The sequence below is a fragment of the Salvelinus fontinalis genome, unplaced genomic scaffold (assembly GCF_029448725.1).
Source record: "Salvelinus fontinalis isolate EN_2023a unplaced genomic scaffold, ASM2944872v1 scaffold_0029, whole genome shotgun sequence".
NCBI lineage: Eukaryota > Metazoa > Chordata > Actinopteri > Salmoniformes > Salmonidae > Salvelinus > Salvelinus fontinalis.
In genome coordinates, this window is record NW_026600238.1 from 489,060 (window position 1) to 510,761 (window position 21,702).

Here is a 21,702-nt window from a genome sequence, read left to right on the forward strand (position 1 = left end):
TGTTGTACCTGCTGATACAACAGGTGTATTATGAAGTGTTGTACCTGCTGATACAACAGGTGTATTATGAAGTGTTGTAATACAACAGGTGTTATATGAAGTGTTGTACCTGCTGATACAACAGGTGTATCATGAAGTGTTGTACCTGCTGATACAACAGGTGTTATATGAAGTGTTGTACCTGCTGATACAACAGGTGTTATATGAAGTGTTGTAATACAACAGGTGTATTATGAAGTGTTGTAATACAACAGGTGTATTATGAAGTGTTGTACCTGCTGATACAACAGGTGTATTATGAAGTGTTGTACCTGCTGATACAACAGGTGTTATATGAAGTGTTGTACCTGCTGATACAACAGGTGTATTATGAAGTGTTGTACCTGCTGATACAACAGGTGTATTATGAAGTGTTGTACCTGCTGATACAACAGGTGTATTATGAAGTGTTGTACCTGCTGATACAACAGGTGTTATATGAAGTGTTGTACCTGCTGATACAACAGGTGTATTATGAAGTGTTGTAATACAACAGGTGTATTATGAAGTGTTGTACCTGCTGATACAACAGGTGTATTATGAAGTGTTGTAATACAACAGGTGTATTATGAAGTGTTGTACCTGCTGATACAACAGGTGTATTATGAAGTGTTGTACCTGCTGATACAACAGGTGTATTATGAAGTGTTGTACCTGCTGATACAACAGGTGTATTATGAAGTGTTGTACCTGCTGATACAACAGGTGTATTATGAAGTGTTGTACCTGCTGATACAACAGGTGTATTATGAAGTGTTGTACCTGCTGATACAACAGGTGTATTATGAAGTGTTGTACCTGCTGATACAACAGGTGTTATATGAAGTGTTGTACCTGCTGATACAACAGGTGTATTATGAAGTGTTGTACCTGCTGATACAACAGGTGTATTATGAAGTGTTGTACCAGCTGATACAACAGGTGTATTATGAAGTGTTGTACCTGCTGATACAACAGGTGTTATATGAAGTGTTGTACCTGCTGATACAACAGGTGTTATATGAAGTGTTGTAATACAACAGGTGTTATATGAAGTGTTGTACCTGCTGATACAACAGGTGTTATATGAAGTGTTGTACCTGCTGATACAACAGGTGTATTATGAAGTGTTGTACCTGCTGATACAACAGGTGTATTATGAAGTGTTGTACCTGCTGATACAACAGGTGTATTATGAAGTGTTGTACCAGCTGATACAACAGGTGTATTATGAAGTGTTGTACCTGCTGATACAACAGGTGTTATATGAAGTGTTGTACCTGCTGATACAACAGGTGTTATATGAAGTGTTGTAATACAACAGGTGTTATATGAAGTGTTGTACCTGCTGATACAACAGGTGTTATATGAAGTGTTGTACCTGCTGATACAACAGGTGTTATATGAAGTGTTGTACCTGCTGATACAACAGGTGTTATATGAAGTGTTGTACCTGCTGATACAACAGGTGTACCTGCTGATACAACAGGTGTTATATGAAGTGTTGTACCTGCTGATACAACAGGTGTATTATGAAGTGTTGTAATACAACAGGTGTATTATGAAGTGTTGTACCTGATACAACAGGTGTATTATGAAGTGTTGCACCTGCTGATACAACAGGTGTATTATGAAGTGTTGTACCTGCTGATACAACAGGTGTTATATGAAGTGTTGTACCTGCTGATACAACAGGTGTATTATGAAGTGTTGTACCTGCTGATACAACAGGTGTATTATGAAGTGTTGTAATACAACAGGTGTTATATGAAGTGTTGTACCTGCTGATACAACAGGTGTATCATGAAGTGTTGTACCTGCTGATTCAACAGGTGTTATATGAAGTGTTGTACCTGCTGATACAACAGGTGTTATATGAAGTGTTGTAATACAACAGGTGTATTATGAAGTGTTGTAATACAACAGGTGTATTATGAAGTGTTGTACCTGCTGATACAACAGGTGTTATATGAAGTGTTGTAATACAACAGGTGTATTATGAAGTGTTGTAATACAACAGGTGTATTATGAAGTGTTGTACCTGCTGATACAACAGGTGTATTATGAAGTGTTGTACCTGCTGATACAACAGGTGTTATATGAAGTGTTGTACCTGCTGATACAACAGGTGTATTATGAAGTGTTGTACCTGCTGATACAACAGGTGTATTATGAAGTGTTGTACCTGCTGATACAACAGGTGTATTATGAAGTGTTGTACCTGCTGATACAACAGGTGTTATATGAAGTGTTGTACCTGCTGATACAACAGGTGTATTATGAAGTGTTGTAATACAACAGGTGTTATATGAAGTGTTGTAATACAACAGGTGTATTATGAAGTGTTGTACCTGCTGATACAACAGGTGTATTATGAAGTGTTGTACCTGCTGATACAACAGGTGTTATATGAAGTGTTGTAATACAACAGGTGTATTATGAAGTGTTGTACCTGCTGATACAACAGGTGTTATATGAAGTGTTGTACCTGCTGATACAACAGGTGTTATATGAAGTGTTGTACCTGCTGATACAACAGGTGTATTATGAAGTGTTGTACCTGCTGATACAACAGGTGTATTATGAAGTGTTGTACCTGCTGATACAACAGGTGTATTATGAAGTGTTGTACCAGCTGATACAACAGGTGTATTATGAAGTGTTGTACCTGCTGATACAACAGGTGTTATATGAAGTGTTGTACCTGCTGATACAACAGGTGTTATATGAAGTGTTGTAATACAACAGGTGTTATATGAAGTGTTGTACCTGCTGATACAACAGGTGTTATATGAAGTGTTGTACCTGCTGATACAACAGGTGTTATATGAAGTGTTGTAATACAACAGGTGTATTATGAAGTGTTGTACCTGCTGATACAACAGGTGTATTATGAAGTGTTGTACCTGCTGATACAACAGGTGTATTATGAAGTGTTGTACCTGCTGATACAACAGGTGTTATATGAAGTGTTGTACCTGCTGATACAACAGGTGTATTATGAAGTGTTGTACCTGCTGATACAACAGGTGTATTATGAAGTGTTGTAATACAACAGGTGTTATATGAAGTGTTGTACCTGCTGATACAACAGGTGTATCATGAAGTGTTGTACCTGCTGATACAACAGGTGTTATATGAAGTGTTGTACCTGCTGATACAACAGGTGTTATATGAAGTGTTGTAATACAACAGGTGTATTATGAAGTGTTGTAATACAACAGGTGTATTATGAAGTGTTGTACCTGCTGATACAACAGGTGTATTATGAAGTGTTGTACCTGCTGATACAACAGGTGTTATATGAAGTGTTGTACCTGCTGATACAACAGGTGTATTATGAAGTGTTGTACCTGCTGATACAACAGGTGTATTATGAAGTGTTGTACCTGCTGATACAACAGGTGTATTATGAAGTGTTGTACCTGCTGATACAACAGGTGTTATATGAAGTGTTGTACCTGCTGATACAACAGGTGTATTATGAAGTGTTGTAATACAACAGGTGTTATATGAAGTGTTGTAATACAACAGGTGTATTATGAAGTGTTGTACCTGCTGATACAACAGGTGTATTATGAAGTGTTGTACCTGCTGATACAACAGGTGTATTATGAAGTGTTGTACCTGCTGATACAACAGGTGTTATATGAAGTGTTGTACCTGCTGATACAACAGGTGTCATATGAAGTGTTTTAATACAACAGGTGTATTATGAAGTGTTGTACCTGCTGATACAACAGGTGTATTATGAAGTGTTTTACCACAGCACCTTGATAAAGGATACAGATAGAGAACCTGCCGTGCATCTAGCCCCAGGGTTCCGCTAGCGGAACTCCTCCCACATTCCACTGAAAAGCTAGAGCACGAAATTAAAAAAATATTTTTTTGAAATATTTAACTTTCACACATTAACAAGTCCAATACAGCAAATGAAAGATAAACATCTTGTGAATCCAGCCAACATGTCCGATTTTTAAATGTTTTACAGCGAAAACACCACGTATATTTATGTTAGCTCACCACCAAATACAAAAAAGCACAGACATTTCTTTCACAGCACAGGTAGCTTGCACAAAACCGACCAAATAGAGATAGAATTAGTCACTTACCAAGAAACAACTTGATCAAATGACAGTCTTATAACATGTTATACAATAAATCTATGTTTTGTTAGAAAAATGTGCGTATTTCAGGTATAAATCATAGTTTTACATTGCAGCTACAATCACAAATAGCACCGAAGCGGCTAGAACAATTACAGAGACCAACGTGAAATACATAAATACTCATCATAAAACATTTATGAAAAATACATGGTGTACAGCAAATGAAAGATAAACATTTTGTGAATCCAGCCAATATTTCAGATTTTTTAAGTGTTTTACAGCGAAAACACAATATAGCATTATATTAGCTTACCACAATAGCCAAAAACACAACCCATTTATCAGCAGCAAAAGTTAGCGATCGCAAAAAAACAGCAAAAGATATATAATTGTTCACTAACCTTGACAAGCTTCATCAGATGACAGTCCTATAACATCAGGTTATACAATACACTTATGTTTTGTTCGAAAATGTGCATATTTAGAGCCGAAATCCGTGGTTATACATTATTAAAACGTAGCAACTTTTCCCAGAATCTCCGGATATATTTCTGACACTCACCTATTCTGACCAAAGAACTCATCATAAACTTTACTAAAAAATACATGTTGTACAGCAAATGAAAGATACACTAGTTCTTAATGCAATCGCCGTGTTAGAATTCTAAAAATAACTTTAGTACGACATACAGCTTACGTTATAGCAAGACAGCGCCCAAAATCAGGGCGGAAAATAATACTAAACATTTTCGACAGAAATACGAAATAACATAATAAATGGTTCCTACTTTTGCTGAGCTTCCATCAGAATCTTGTACAAGGAGTCCTTTGTCCAGAATAAATCGTTGTTTGGTTTTAGAATGTCCTCTTCTCCTGTCGAATTAGCAACCAAAGCTAGCCAAGTGGCGCGAAGATGTCCATCTTCACCTAACGCAGAGAACGGAAAACTCCAAAACTCCCGATAAACGTTCAATAATCTGATAAAACTATATTGAAAAAAAATACTTTACGATGATATTATCACATGTATCAAATAAAATCAAAGCCGGAGATATTAGCCGTCTATAACGAAAGCTTTTCAGAAGGCAATCCAGAGTTCCTTCCCGCGCCTTGCTGAACAAAGGAAATTGGGGTCATGTCATTCCAAGAGCTCTCTTTTGACCTCAGATCAAGCTATACACCCCATTTCACCTATCACTGCCTGTTGACATCTAGTGGAAGGCGTATGAAGTGCAAGTATATCCATAGATTTCATGCAAATTAATAGGGAGGCCCTGGAACAGAGCCTCGATTTCAGATTTTTCACTTCCTGACAGGAAGTTTGCTGCAAAATGAGTTCTGTTTTACTCACAGATATAATTCAAACGGTTTTAGAAACTTGAGAGTGTTTTCTATCCAATAGTAAAAATAATATGCATATTGTACGAGCAAGAATAGAGTACGAGGCCGTTTAAATTGGGCACGATTTTTTCCAAAGTGAAAAAAGCGCCCTCTATCCCAAACAGGTTTTAAAGGGGCAATCTGCAGTTGCTACATTTATTTTTGGATTTAATGAAGATTTTCCACATGTTGTTACGTTATTCTGAAATGGATTTAAAAAAAAAAGTTCTCATCAATCTGTACATTATATATATATATTTTTATTTTATTTTTATTTACATTTGCTAGAATAAGTAAAAACCTTTTTTTCACTTTGTCATTATGGGGTATTGTATATATATATACACCAGTGTATATACAATATCCCATAATTACAAAGTGAAAAAAAGGTTTTTACTTATTCTAGCAAATGTATATAAAAATATATAATTACCTTTTTCACGGCGCAACTAGAGAATATTATATAGTTTACCACCATCTGATCGAGTCAGAATACAGGAAGGTTATATAGTTGACCACCATCTGATCTAGTCAGAATACAGGAAGGTTATATGGTTTACCACCATCTAGTCAGAATACAGGAAGGTTATATAGTTTATTAACTCAACAACTTTTGTGGATTGGGGTGATCAGTCCTTGGTTCCAAATATTGGGGTAGATGCCAGACCTGAGGATGATGTTAAAGAGTTTAAGTTTAAGCCAATTGGAATTAGTTGTCTGTAGATTTTATCATTTCACTTAGGATACCATCAATACCACAGGCCTTTTAGGTATGAGGATTTGTATTGTCCTGTAGTTCATTCAAGGTAATTGGAGAATCCAGTGAGTTCTGGTCGTCTTTAATAGTTGATTCTAAGATTTGTATTTGATCATGTGTATGTTTTTGCTGTTTGTTCTTTGTTATAGAACCAAAAAGATTGGAGAAGTGGTTTATCCACACATCTCCATTTTGATAATTCTTCATGTTGTTGTTTGTTTAGTGTTTTCCAATTTTCCCAGAAGTGGTTGGAGTCTATGGATTCTTCAATGACATTCAGTTGATTTCTGATGTGGTGTTCCTTCTTTTTCCGTAGTCCATTTCTGTATTGTTTTAGTGATTCACCATAGTGAAGGCAAAGGCTCAGGTTTTCTGGGTTTCTATGTTTTTGGTTGGATAGTTTTCTAAATATTTTTCTTCGGTTCTTCAAACCATTTGTCATTGTTGTTCATTTTCTTTGATTGTATCTCTCTCTCTCTCTCTCCCTCTCAAATCTCTCCCTCTCAAATCTCTCTTTCAGCCTATCTGAGCATCAGTCCGGATAGATCTCAGTTCTTTAAATATAAGTCTGTCTCTCTGAGCTGTGAGGTTCAGGGGAACTCTGCTGGATGGAGACTGAAGAGATACACAGTCTATGGGGAGCGTTCAGATTGTGGAAGAAAATGGGGAAAACAACAAGGGTCTTCATGCATCGTGTCACTAATGCCATCAGACAGTGGAGTGTACTGGTGTGAGTCTGGGTCTGGAGAACACAGCAATACTGTCAACATCACAGTACCTGGTATGTCCACAAACACCATCTACTAACATTATAGTGTTTAGTGGTTCATCTGGTTTCAGATAGCTGATGTTATGTTTATATATGATGTTTATATATTATATACAGCTGGAGCTGTGATCCTGGAGAGACCTGTTTATATATTATATACAGCTGGAGCTGTGATCCTGGAGAGACCTGTTTATATATTATATACAGCTGGAGCTGTGATCCTGGAGAGACCTGTTTATATATGATGTTTATATATTATATACAGATGGAGCTGTGATCCTGGAGAGACCTGTTTATATATTATATACAGCTGGAGCTGTGATCCTGGAGAGACCTGTTTATATATTATATACAGCTGGAGCTGTGATCCTGGAGAGACCTGTTTATATATTATATACATCTGGGGCTGTGATCCTGGAGAGACCTGTTTATATATTATATACAGCTGGAGCTGTGATCCTGGAGAGACCTGTTTATATATTATATACAGCTGGAGCTGTGATCCTGGAGAGACCTGTTTATATATTATATACATCTGGGGCTGTGATCCTGGAGAGACCTGTTTATATATTATATACAGCTGGAGCTGTGATCCTGGAGAGACCTGTTTATATATGATGTTTATATATTATATACAGCTGGAGCTGTGATCCTGGAGCGACCTGTTTTTATATGATGTTTATATATTATATACAGCTGGAGCTGTGATCCTGGAGAGACCTGTTTATATATTATATACAGCTGGAGCTGTGATCCTGGAGAGACCTGTTTATATATGATGTTTATATATTATATACAGATGGAGCTGTGATCCTGGAGAGACCTGTTTATATATGATGTTTATATATGATATACAGCTGGAGCTGTGATCCTGGAGAGACCTGTTTATATATTATATACAGCTGGAGCTGTGATCCTGGAGAGACCTGTTTATATATGATGTTTATATATTATATATAGCTGGAGCTGTGATCCTGGAGAGACCTGTTTATATATGATGTTTATATATTATATACAGATGGAGCAGTGATCCTGGAGAGACCTGTTTATATATGATGTTTATATATTATATACAGATGGAGCTGTGATCCTGGGGAGTCAGAAACTGAATCTGGTGTAGACTGGTAGAACAAATCAAAGTTAAACTCAGATGTGATACAGACTCAGCTCTGGAATATATTACAACAGTACAGAAATCCGACTGACACTCAACGTATCTCTGTCTCTCTCTGTCTCTCTGTCTATGTCTCTCTCGCTTTCTCTCTCTCTCTCTTTCTATGGCTCTCTCTCTCTATGTCTCTCTCTTTCTATGTCTCTCTCTGTCTGTATCTCCGTCTCTCTCTCTCTCTCTCTCTCTTCCCTCCTCTCGCTCTCTCGCTCTCGCTCAGTTCTCTTTAATCCAGCGTCTCTGAGCGTCAGTCCTGACAGTTCTCAGTTCCTTAAATATGAGTCTGTCTCTCTGAGCTGTGAGGTTCAGGGGAACTCTGCTGGATGGAGAATGAAGAGATACACAGCCTATGGGGAGCGTTCAGATTGTGGAAGAAACTGGGGAAAACCACAAGGATCTTCCTGCATCGTGTATCTAATACCATCACACAGTGGAGTGTACTGGTGTGAGTCTGGGCCTGGAGAACACAGCAATACTGTCAACATCACAGTACCTGGTATGTCCACAAACACCATCTACTAACATTATAGTGTTTAGTGGTTCATCTGGTTTCAGATAGCTGATGTTATGTTTATATATGATGTTTATATATTATATACAGCTGGAGCTGTGATCCTGGAGAGACCTGTTTATATATGATGTTTATATATTATATACAGCTGGAGCTGTGATCCTGGAGAGACCTGTTTATATATGATGTTTATATATTATATACAGCTGGAGCTGTGATCCTGGAGAGACCTGTTTATATATTATATACAGCTGGAGCTGTGATCCTGGAGAGACCTGTTTATATATTATATACAGCTGGAGCTGTGATCCTGGAGAGACCTGTTTATATATGATGTTTATATATTATATACAGATGGAGCTGTGATCCTGGAGAGCCCTGTTAATATATGATGTTTATATATTATATACAGCTGGTGCTGTGATCCTGGAGAGACCTGTTTATATATTATATACAGCTGGAGCTGTGATCCTGGAGAGACCTGTTTATATATTATATACAGCTGGAGCTGTGATCCTGGAGAGACCTGTTTATATATGATGTTATATATTATATACAGCTGGAGCTGTGATCCTGGAGAGACCTGTTTATATATTATATACAGCTGGAGCTGTGATCCTGGAGAGTCCTGTTTATATATTATATACAGCTGGAGCTGTGATCCTGGAGAGACCTGTTTATATATTATATACAGCTGGAGCTGTGATCCTGGAGAGACCTGTTTATATATTATATACAGCTGGAGCTGTGATCCTGGAGAGACCTGTTTATATGATGTTTATATATTATATACAGATGGAGCTGTGATCCTGGAGAGCCCTGTTAATATATGATGTTTATATATTATATACAGCTGGTGCTGTGATCCTGGAGAGACCTGTTTATATATTATATACAGCTGGAGCTGTGATCCTGGAGAGACCTGTTTATATATTATATACAGCTGGATCTGTGATCCTGGAGAGACCTGTTTATATATGATGTTTATATATTATATACAGATGGAGCTGTGATCCTGGAGAGACCTGTTTATATATGATGTTTATATATTATATACAACTGGTGCTGTGATCCTGGAGAGACCTGTTTATATATGATGTTTATATATTATATACAGCTGGAGCTGTGATCCTGGAGAGACCTGTTTATATATTATATACAGCTGGAGCTGTGATCCTGGAGAGACCTGTTTATATATGATGTTTATATATTATATACAGATGGAGCTGTGATCCTGGAGAGACCTGTTTATATATGATGTTTATATATTATATACAGCTGGAGCTGTGATCCTGGAGATCCTGGAGAGACCTGTTTATATATTATATACAGCTGGAGCTGTGATCCTGGAGAGACCTGTTTATATATTATATACAGATGGAGCTGTGATCCTGGAGAGACCTGTTTATATATGATGTTTATATATTATATACAGTTGGTGCAGTGATCCTGGAGAGCCCTGCCCTTCCTGTGACTGAGGGAGATTCTGTGACTCTGCGCTGCAGATATCAGGGAACTCCCTCTGACCTCACAGCTGATTTCTACAAAGATGGATCCCTCATCAGGACTGAGACTACAGGAGAGATGACCATCCCTGCAGTATCCAAGTCAGATGAAGGACTCTACAAGTGTACCAACTCTGAAGGAGAATCACCAGAGAGCTGGATGACTGTGACAGGTGAAGAGAGATTTACTTTTTTATGTAATGTTGTTACCAATGTTACCAAAACCTTTTCCATTTCAATATAGATACAGAGTGTAACGGATTACATGGAATACTACTATGAAATGTATGTATAATGTATAATGGCCACACATGTTCTTTCCTCCTCTGGGGCTTATTAAACCTGTTATGGCTGCAGCCCGTCACCGGTACACTTATGACAACATCCACCTCAGGTGCAGGGCGCGAAATTCAAAATCTATTTTTTTTTAATATTTAACTTTCACACATTAACAAGTCCAATACAGCATTTGAAAGATAAACATCTTGTCAATCCAGCCAACATGTCCGATTTTTTTAATGTTTTACAGAGAAAACACCACATATATTTATGTTAGCTCACCACCAAATAAAAAAGAGGACAGACATTTTTCACAGCACAAGTAGGATTCAAGTAGCATGCACAAGCCAACCTAACTAACCTAGAACCAACCTAAATAACCTAGAAAAAACTACCTCAGATGACAGTCCTATAACATGTTACACAATAAATCTATGTTTTGTTCAAAAAATGTGCATATTTTAGCTATAAATCAGTTTTACATTACTGCTCCCATCATAGCTACAGTCAGAAATAGCACGGGAGTAGCCAGAGAAAATACAGACACCAACGTCAACTACTAATTACACCTCATAAAACATTTCAGAAAAATATATGGTGGATAGCTAATGAAAGACAAAGATCGTGTGAATAGAGCCAATATTTCCGATTTCTGAAGTGTTTTACAGCGAAAACACAATATATCGTTATATTAGCTTACTACATTAGCTAGCATACGGCAGCATTGATTCTAGTCAAACGGTAGCATAGCACAGTTTGACAGATATATGAAAAAGCATCCCAAATTGGGTCCTTATCTTTGTTGATATTCCATCAGAATGTTGTAAAGGGGTCCAATGTCCAGTTGAGTCTTTAGTTGGGATCCAGAACAAACTATTTCCCTCTTGAATTAGCAAGCACACTGGCCGTGCGGCGCTAACCTCTCTTTCTTCAAACAATTCTTGCGTCGCATCACGTCTAAAGTCCAGAATAAATTTCAATAATATAATTAAACTCTCTCCAGGATCACAGCACCAGCTGTATAATTAAACTATATTGAAAAAACATACTTTAGGATGATTTTGTGACATGTATCAATAATATCGAAGCCAGAGCTCATATTCACCTTTAACGAGCGTTGTCCAGGAGCCGAGTCATTGTTCTATTTCGTGCCCTGAAAAAAATATAAAGTGCGCAGGTCTCACTCCAAGATGTTGTGTTCAGTCCCTGGACGAGATATTCAACTCCTTTCTGCTCTCACTTCCGCATGACACCCAGAGGAAGGCGTATGACGTGTTTCTACAGTCCTAAGTGGACATGACCTTTTATAGACAAGCTCTTAAAGAGAGACATCGCATTTGGAAATCTCAATTCCGGATAGGAAATGGGCTGTAAAAATAGTTCTGTTCCACTTAGAGAAATAATTCAAACGTTTTTAGAAACTAGAGACTGTTTTCTATCCAATAGTAGTAAATATATGCATATTGTAAGAGCAAAAATTGATTAAGAGGCCGTTTGAAAATGTGCACATATTTTCCAGTTTTTCAATACGCCCCCTGCAGCCATAAGAAGTTTAAGTCCCAAACCTTAAAGTTTGTTCCAGTACAAGTGATATATTTCACTTTCTCATACTGGAGAGTCAGGAGCAAACATCAGGTTGTAAAATATCCTCAAGCCAATTGTCCTTTAACCTGTCTAGGATCAGCGTGGCGCTAGCGGCACACCCCCCCCCCCCCCCACTGAAAAACCAGTGCCGCGAAATTCAAAAAAAATATTTTTTTAAAATATTTAACTTTCACACATTAAAGTCCAATACAGCTAATGAAAGACACAGATCTTGTGAATCCAGTCAACATTTCCGATTTTTAAAATGTTTTACAGGGAAGACACAATATGTAAAGATGTACATCTATTACCTAAAAACACATTAGCATAATCCACCATCTTTTATTTGTCCACCAACACCAGTAGCCATCACCAATTCGGCTAAACTAAGATATTTATAGCCCCTAACCAACAAAAAAACTCATTAGATGACAGTCTGATAACATATTTATGGTATGGGATAGGTTTTGTTAGAAAAAAGTGCATATTTCAGGTATATGGCATAGTTTACAATTGCACCCACCATCACAAATGGACTAGAATAATTACAATGAGCAACGTGTTTACCTAACTACTAATCATCAAACATTTCGTAAAAATACACAGCATACACGAATCGAAAGACACAGATCCTGTGAATACAGACAATATTTCAGATTTTCTAAGTGTCTTACAGCGAAAACACAATAAATCGTTATATTAGCTTAGCACATAGCAATTAGCAGCCCAGCATTGATTCTAGCCAAAGTGAGCGATAAAAGTCAACATCGCCAAAAGATATTAATTTTTTCACTAACCTTCTCAGAATTCTTCCGATGACACTCCTGTAACATCACATTACAACATGCATATACAGTTTGATCGAAAATGTTTATATTTAGCCACCAAAATCATGGTTAGACAATGTGAAATGTAGCTCAGCTGGTCAGAAAATGTCCTTGCGCCACTTAGACAGTGATCTACTCTTATACATAAATACTCATAAACGTGACTAAAAAATATAGGGTGGACAGGGATTGATAGACAATTTAATTCTTAATACAATTGCGTTATTACATTTTTTAATTTATCCTTACTTTTCAATACAGTTTGCGCCAAGCGAAGCTACGTCAAAAAACATGGCGTCCTAAGCCACTAAAATGTTTCGACAGAAACACGATTTATCATAATAAAAATGTCCTACCTTGAGCTGTTCTTCCATCAGTATCTTGGGCAAAGGATCCTTTCTTGGGAGAAATCGTCTTTTGGTGGAAAGCTGTCCTCTTGCCATGTGGAAATGTCAACTGCGTTCGGGATGAACTGAAAAGCGTGCCCAACTTTTCACATCGTTGCAAAAATAAATGTCCCAAAATCGCACTAAACGGATATAAATTGCTATAAAACGCTTTAAATTAACTACTTTATGATGTTTGTAACTCCTATAACGAGTGAAAAGATGACCGGAGAAATATAACAGGCTAAACTAACGCTTGGAACAGGAGAGGGTCGGTGTCTTCCACGCGCGTTACGCAGCAAGAAAAGACTTGCTAGCTAAAGGTTTTTTTCATTTGTAGGGCCTGTGAACGCGCAATCGACCCCGTTGGAATCGTCATCACGTAAAGGCATCCAGGGGAAGACGTAAGAAGTGTCCGTATAGTCATAGCAACGACAGTGCCCTTTTAACTGACTTCAGAAAAGTGGCCAACATTTCTCAAATCTGACTCCATGTCAGGGAAATTGCTGTAGAATGGGCTCTGTTCCACTTAGAGACAAAATTTCAACTCCTATAGAAACTATAGACTGTTTTCTATCCAATAATAATAATAATATGCATATTGTACGATCAAGGATTTTGTGGGAAGCCGTTTAAAAAATTAGCCAAATTAGCATAAGTAGTCTAAACAGCGCCCCCATCCCCAACAGGTTAACACAGTGTAAAAGCATGTGCATGCATTTCTTAGCCTTGCCCGAGGTTCTCAGTTATGTAAAATAAAATAAAGACAACATAAAAACATTAAAAAAACTAAACCTCATAAACCCTTATAACGTCATTCTCAATATGACACCTAAATATATGGCCTTCCCTCACAGACACCTCTCTAAAAACTCTAACAAATATTCGGTCTATAGTGAAAAAAACCTGTTAGAGGATTGGACTTGGACTCTTGTAACCGGAAAACCATAAGTCGTCTTATGTCTAGGAGATCATATAATCAGGTCTAAAAGGATTTATCATTCAGAAACTGTTACATTGAGTACATGGTTATATTCTGTTATAGTATGTGAATACTTTAAACACATTCCTTCATGATGAAAATGCCCAAGTTTAACATCATCTAGTTTAGTTTGTACGATTTGCACAAACCTCAAACGTCGCAGGTTCAAGTACTATTAACTTTTACTGCCTCTGAAACCCGGATCCGGGATCCCCCCCCACCCCCCCACACTGATTAGCATCGCTAGCATAGCGTCACATTTAAATTTTAGCATCTAAATATCATTAAATCACAAGTCCAAGTGTAACGGTCCTGACCTGTTTTATGTTGTTTTTTATGTGTTTATGGTCAGGGCATGTGTTTTGGGTGGGCAGTCTATGTTATCTGTTTCTATGTTGGTTTTGGGTTGCCTGGTATGGCTCTTGATTAGAGGCAGGTGGTTTGCGTTTTCCTCTAATTAAGAGTCATATTTAGGTAGGGCGTTCTCACTGTTTGTTTGTGGGTGAATGTCTCCTGTGTCGTGTAATGTATGTACCATACGGGACTGTTTGGCTGTTCGTTTTCGTTTCGATGTCGTCTGTTTCCTGTCCGTGAGTTTACGTTTAGTTATGTAAGTTTATGTTCAGGTTTCGTCTACGTCGTTTTCTTGTTTTGTATTTTTGAAAGTGTTTTGTTTTTCGTGTTGCCATCATCGTCGTGTTAAATAAAAAGATGGCTTATTTCCCTACTGCTGCATTTTGGTCTGACGATCCTTCTCTCCTCTCCTCGTCCGAGGATGAGGAGAGAGACAGCCCTAACAGAATCACCCACCACGCTAAGACCAAGCGGCAAGGGAATGCTCTACGGAGCAGCAAGGACTCCTGGACTTGGGAGGAGATCCTGGACGGTAGAGGACCTTGGGCTCAGCCAGGGGAATATCGCCGTCCAAAGGAGGAGTTGGAAGCAGCGAAGGCTGAGAGGCGCTGGTATGAGGAGGCAGCGCGACGACGCGGTTGGGAGCCCGTGAGTCAGACCAAAAAATTTCTTGGGGGGGGGCACACGAGGAGTGTGGCAAAGCCGGGTAGGATACCCGAGCCAACTCCCCGTGCTTACCGTGGAGGTAGAAGGCGTCGTACTGGTAAGACACCGTGTTATGCGGTAAAGCGCACGGTGTCCCCAGTACGCGTGCTTAGCCCAGTGCGGGCTATTCCACCTTGCCGCACTGGGAGGGCTAGGTTGGGCATCGAGCCGGATGTCATGAAGCCGGCCCAACGTATCTGGCCTCCAGTACGTCTCCTCGGGCCGGCGTACATGGCACCAGCCTTACAGGTGGTGTCCCCGGTTCGCCTGCATAGCCCAGTGCGGGCTATTCCACCTCGCCGCACTGGCAGGGCTACGGGGACCATTCAACCTGGTAGGGTTGGGGAGGCTCGGTGCTCAAGAGCACGTGTCCTCCTTCACGGTCCGGTAGACCCGGTGCCACCTCCATGTACCAGTCCTCCGGTGGCAGCCCCCCGTACCAGGCTGTCTCTCCGGGTTCTCTCTCCAGCTGTTTCCTCCTCTCCAGCGCAGCCAGTGCCTAGACCACGCACCAGGCTGTCTCTCCTTCTCCTCCCTACAGAGCCGTCCTGCCATGACCAGCCAGAGCCGTCCTGCCATGACCAGCCAGAGCCGTCCTGCCATGACCAGCCAGAGCCGTCCTGCCATGACCAGCCAGAGCCGTCCTGCCATGACCAGCCAGAGCCGTCCTGCCATGACCAGCCAGAGCCGTCCTGCCATGACCAGCCAGAGCCGTCCTGCCATGACCTGCCAGAGCCGTCCTGCCATGACCTGCCAGAGCCGTCCAGCCAGGACCTGCCAGAGCCGTCCAGCCAGGACCTGCCAGAGCCGTCCAGCCAGGACCTGCCAGAGCCGTCCAGCCAGGACCTGCCAGAGCCGTCCAGCCAGGACCTGCCAGAGCCGTCCAGCCAGGACCTGCCAGAGCCGTCCAGCCAGGACCTGCCAGAGTCCCTCAGCCAGGACCTGCCAGAGTCCCTCAGCCTGGAGCCCGGTGCTGCCCCTTGTCCCGGTGCTGCCCCTTGTCCCGGTGCTGCCCCTTGTCCCGGTGCTGCCCCTTGTCCCGGTGCTGCCCCTTGTCCCGGTGCTGCCCCTTATTCCGGTGCTGCACATTATCCCGGTGCTGCCCCTTATCCCGGTGCTGCCCCTTATCCCGGTGCTGCCCCTTATCCCGGTGCTGCCCCTTGTCCCGGTGCTGCCCCTTGTCCCGGTGCTGCCCCTTGTCCCGGTGCTGCCCCTTGTCCCGGTGCTGGCCATTTATTTAGGGGATGTTAGTTTTAGGGTGGTCATTTGGAGGGGAAGACAGAAGCGGGGAGTGACTATGGTGGTGTGGGGACAGCGTCCAGAGCCGGAGCCACCACCGTGGTCAACTGCCCACCCAGACCCTCCCCTGGACTTTGTGCTGGTGCGCCCGGCGATCGCACCTTGAGGGGGGGGTTCTGTAACGGTCCTGACCTGTTTTATGTTGTTTTTCATGTGTTTATGGTCAAGGCATGTGTTTTGGGTGGGCAGTCTATGTTATCTGTTTCTATGTTGGTTTTGGGTTGCCTGGTATGGCTCTTGATTAGAGGCAGGTGGTTTGCGTTTTCCTCTAATTAAGAGTCATATTTAGGTAGGGCGTTCTCACTGTTTGTTTGTGGGTGAATGTCTCCTGTGTCGTGTAATGTATGTACCATACGGGACTGTTTGGCTGTTCGTTTTCGTTTCGATGTCGTCTGTTTCCTGTCCGTGAGTTTACGTTTAGTTATGTAAGTTTATGTTCAGGTTTCGTCAACGTCGTTTTCTTGTTTTGTATTTTTGAAAGTGTTTTGTTTTTCGTGTTGCCATCATCGTCGTGTTAAATAAAAAGATGGCTTATTTCCCTACTGCTGCATTTTGGTCTGACGATCCTTCTCTCCTCTCCTCGTCCGAGGATGAGGAGAGAGACAGCCCTAACACCAAGACACCTAATGAAAGATACAGATCTTGTGAATCAAGTCACCATTTCAGATTTTTTAAATGTTGTACAGGGAAGACAAAATATGTAAATCTATTAGCTAACCATGTTAGCAAAAGACACCCTTTTCTTTGTCCACCAATTTTTCTCAAAACCAGTAGCTATCACCAATTCGGCTAAACTAAGATATTGATAGCCACTAACCAAGAAAAAAGCTCATCAGATGACAGTCTGATAACATATTTATGGTATAGGATAGGTTTTGTTAGAAAAATGTGCATATTTCAGGTATAAATCATAGTTTGCCATTGCAGCCAGCATCACAAATCTCACCAAAGCTCCTAGAATTACTACAGACAGCAACGTGTATTACTCATAAAACATTTGTTCAAAATACACAGCACATAGCAATGGAAAGACACAGATCTTGTGAATTCAGACAACATTTCAGATTTTCTAAGTGTTTTACGGCAAAAACACAATAAATCGTTATATTAGCATACCACATACGCAAACGTTACCCGAGCACTGATTCTAGCCAAAGAGAGCGATATCATATCATCGCCAAAATATATTAATTTTTTCACTAACCTTCTCAGAATCCTTCAGATGACACTCCTGTAACATCATATTACAACATACATATACAGTTTGTTCGAAAATGTGCATATTTAGCCATAAAAAAACGTGGTTATACAATGAAAATAGTAGCAAAACAAGCCTGGTAAAGTCGGTCGCCATCTTTGAGTGATCTAGTTTAATCAATAGCTAATCATATACTTGACTAAAAAATACAGGGTTGACAGGAATCGAAAGTCAAATTAGTTCTTAATGCAATCGCTGATTTACATTTTTTAAATTATCCTTACTGTGCAATACAGGTTGCGCCAAGCGAAGCTATAGCAAACAAGATGGCGACATAAACGTTTAACCTGTCTAGGATCAGCGTGGCGCTAGCGGCACTCCCCCCCCCCCCCCACTGAAAAACCAGTGCCGCGAAATTCAAAAAAAATATTTTTTTAAAATATTTAACTTTCACACATTAAAGTCCAATACAGCTAATGAAAGACACAGATCTTATGAATCCAGTCAACATTTCCGATTTTTAAAATGTTTTACAGGGAAGACACAATATGTAAAGATGTACATCTATTACCTAAAAACACATTAGCATAAGCCACCATCTTTTATTTGTCCACCAACACCAGTAGCCATCACCAATTCGGCTAAACTAAGATATTTATAGCCCCTAACCAACAAAAAAACTCATTAGATGACAGTCTGATAACATATTTATGGTATGGGATAGGTTTTGTTAGAAAAAAGTGCATATTTCAGGTATATGGCATAGTTTACAATTGCACCCACCATCACAAATGGACTAGAATAATTACAATGAGCAACGTGTTTACCTAACTACTAATCATCAAACATTTCGTAAAAATACACAGCATACACGAATCGAAAGACACAGATCCTGTGAATACAGACAATATTTCAGATTTTCTAAGTGTCTTACAGCGAAAACACAATAAATCGTTATATTAGCTTAGCACATAGCAATTAGCAGCCCAGCATTGATTCTAGCCAAAGTGAGCGATAAAAGTCAACATCGCCAAAAGATATTAATTTTTTCACTAACCTTCTCAGAATTCTTCCGATGACACTCCTGTAACATCACATTACAACATGCATATACAGTTTGATCGAAAATGTTTATATTTAGCCACCAAAATCATGGTTAGACAATGTGAAATGTAGACAAGCTGGTAAAGAAAACGTCCTTGCGCCACTTAGACAGTGATCTACTCTTATACATAAATACTCATAAACGTGACTAAAAAATATAGGGTGGACAGGGATTGATAGACAATTTAATTCTTAATACAATTGCGTTATTACATTTTTTAATTTATCCTTACTTTTCAATACAGTTTGCGCCAAGCGAAGCTACGTCAAAAAACATGGCGTCCTAAGCCACTAAAATGTTTCGACAGAAACACGATTTATCATAATAAAAATGTCCTACCTTGAGCTGTTCTTCCATCAGTATCTTGGGCAAAGGATCCTTTCTTGGGAGAAATCGTCTTTTGGTGGAAAGCTGTCCTCTTGCCATGTGGAAATGTCAACTACGTTCGGGATGAACTGAAAAGCGTGCCCAACTTTTCACATCGTTGCAAAAATAAATGTCCCAAAATCGCACTAAACGGATATAAATTGCTATAAAACGCTTTAAATTAACTACTTTGTGATGTTTGTAACTCCTATAACGAGTGAAAAGATGACCGGAGAAATATAACAGGCTAAACTAACGCTTGGAACAGGAGAGGGTCGGTGTCTTCCACGCGCGTTACGCAGCAAGAAAAGACTTGCTAGCTAAAGGTTTTTTTCATTTGTAGGGCCTGTGAACGAGCAATCGAGCCCGTTGGAATCGTCATCACGTAAAGGCATCCAGGGGAAGACGTAAGAAGTGTCCGTATAGTCATAGCAACGACAGTGCCCGTTTAAATGACTTCAGAAAAGTGGCCAACGTTTCTCAAATCTGACTCCATGTCAGGGAAATTGCTGTAGAATGGGCTCTGTTCCACTTAGAGACAAAATTTCAACTCCTATAGAAACTATAGACTGTTTTCTATCCAATAATAATAATAATATGCATATTGTACGATCAAGGATTTTGTGGGAAGCCGTTTAAAAAATTAGCCACATTAGCATAAATAGTCTAAACAGCGCCCCCATCCCCAACAGGTTAACATTTATCGACAGAAACACGATTTATCATCATAAATTGTTCTTACTGTGAGCTGTTCTTCCATCAGAATCTTGGACAAAGAATTCTTTCTTGGGTCTAATCTTCTTTTGATCGAAAGATGTCCACTTGTCCGTGGAAATGCCCACTAACGTACGACCGGGAGCCCGAAATGTGGCCAGCGCGTCAAAGTGCACAACAAAGCAATGCCTCAAAATCGCACTAAACAGATATAAATTGCTATGAAACGGTTTAAATTAACTACCTTATGATGTTTTTAACTCCTATAACGAGTAGAAACATGTACGGAAAAATATAACTGGCTACACTAAATCTTGGAAGAAGAGCCGTTCAGTGTCCTCCGCGCGCATTACGCATCTGGGAAAAAGTTCCTACCTACACGTGTTTTTGTTTCATAGGGGCTGTGATTGGGCAATCGACACAATTCAAATCGTCATCACGTAAAGGCATCCAGGGGAAGACGTAAGCAGTGTCCGTATCCTCATAGCAATAACAGTGGCCTTAAAACTGACTCCAGATCAGGGGCCAAAATGTGTGAAATCTGACTCCATGTCAGGGAAATTGCTGTAGAATGACCTCTGTTCCACTCAGAGACAAAATTCCAACGCCTATAGAAACTAGAGACTGTTTTCTATCCAATAATAGTAATAATATGCATATTGTACGATAATGAATTTAGTAGGAAGCCGTTTAATCTGTAATGCAATTATGCTAATGAGAAAACAGCACCCCCTGTAGTCGCAAGAAGTTAATAAACCTGGGGGATTGTCTTCGTTGGTGTACTGGTGCTAGTGGGAGGTAATTTTACAATTTCTTCTAGGTTTGCTGCTGTTGCTGTCAAGGCCATTCTACCGTTCTTCATCTGTCCTGGTTTCCACTGTCTGTTAGGAAGTCCATGTGACAGAGAAGTCGATGGTAGCGGAAGTCTCCTTCCCATTCTCCTGTCGTTGTTTCTCCGTCAGGGGTATCTGCCAGAGTAGGTATCTCATCAGGAGCAACAGGCATGTCACTCCTCCCCATCCCTGGACTCTCTGGATATTCAGGAGGGAGTGTCGGTTGGCTATTGGGAGTTGCACCTTGGTCCTCTTCTCCTTCCGTATCAGTATCCTCCGCTGTGTTAGATTTTAAAAATAACTTTAGTAAAAAGCACAGCATGCAATATTCTGAGACAGCGCTCAGCCATTCTCCGCCATGTTGGAGTCAACAGAAATACGAAATGACATCAAAATATTCCCTTACCTTTGATGATCTTTCATCAGAATGCAGTGCCAGGAATCCTAGTTCCACAATAAATCGTTTTTTTGTTTTATAATGTCCATTACTTCTCTCGAATTAGCAACTTTGGCTAGCATGTGTAGTTCATGTGTCCATAGAACTTTACGCTAATGAACAAAAACTTCAAAAAGTGATATTACAAATCGAATAAACTGGTCAAACTCAGTTGAAAATCAATCTTCAGGATGTTTTTCTCATATATATCCAATAACGTCCCAGACGGAGCATTTCTTCATATTTATATAACCGATAGCAAGGAAGGACATCACATGCGTAGTGTGCGTGGCCAAGAACTGGCAATAGCCCTGGCCTGTCACTCCAAAGGCTCTCATTCGGTCCCACATCAGGCTAGACGCTTCATTCCACGTTCTACTGCCTGTTGACATCTAGTGGAAGGCGTATGGAGTGCAT

General features: G+C 40.0%; 1 protein-coding gene across 2 annotated transcripts in view; it reads left to right on the forward strand.

The window, feature by feature from the left end:
* Nucleotides 1–21,702, forward strand: part of LOC129842284 (Fc receptor-like protein 5) — a 56,611-nt gene that overhangs the window by 16,993 nt on the left and 17,916 nt on the right. The window contains exons 3-5 of one of the 2 annotated variants that reach the window (XM_055910768.1): nucleotides 6,785–7,045; nucleotides 8,422–8,697; nucleotides 10,148–10,390. In XM_055910768.1, coding sequence (XP_055766743.1) covers nucleotides 6,785–7,045; nucleotides 8,422–8,697; nucleotides 10,148–10,390 — 780 coding nt within the window. The remainder of the gene's footprint in view (nucleotides 1–6,784; nucleotides 7,046–8,421; nucleotides 8,698–10,147; nucleotides 10,391–21,702) is intronic. The other variant, XM_055910769.1, reaches the window with a different exon arrangement.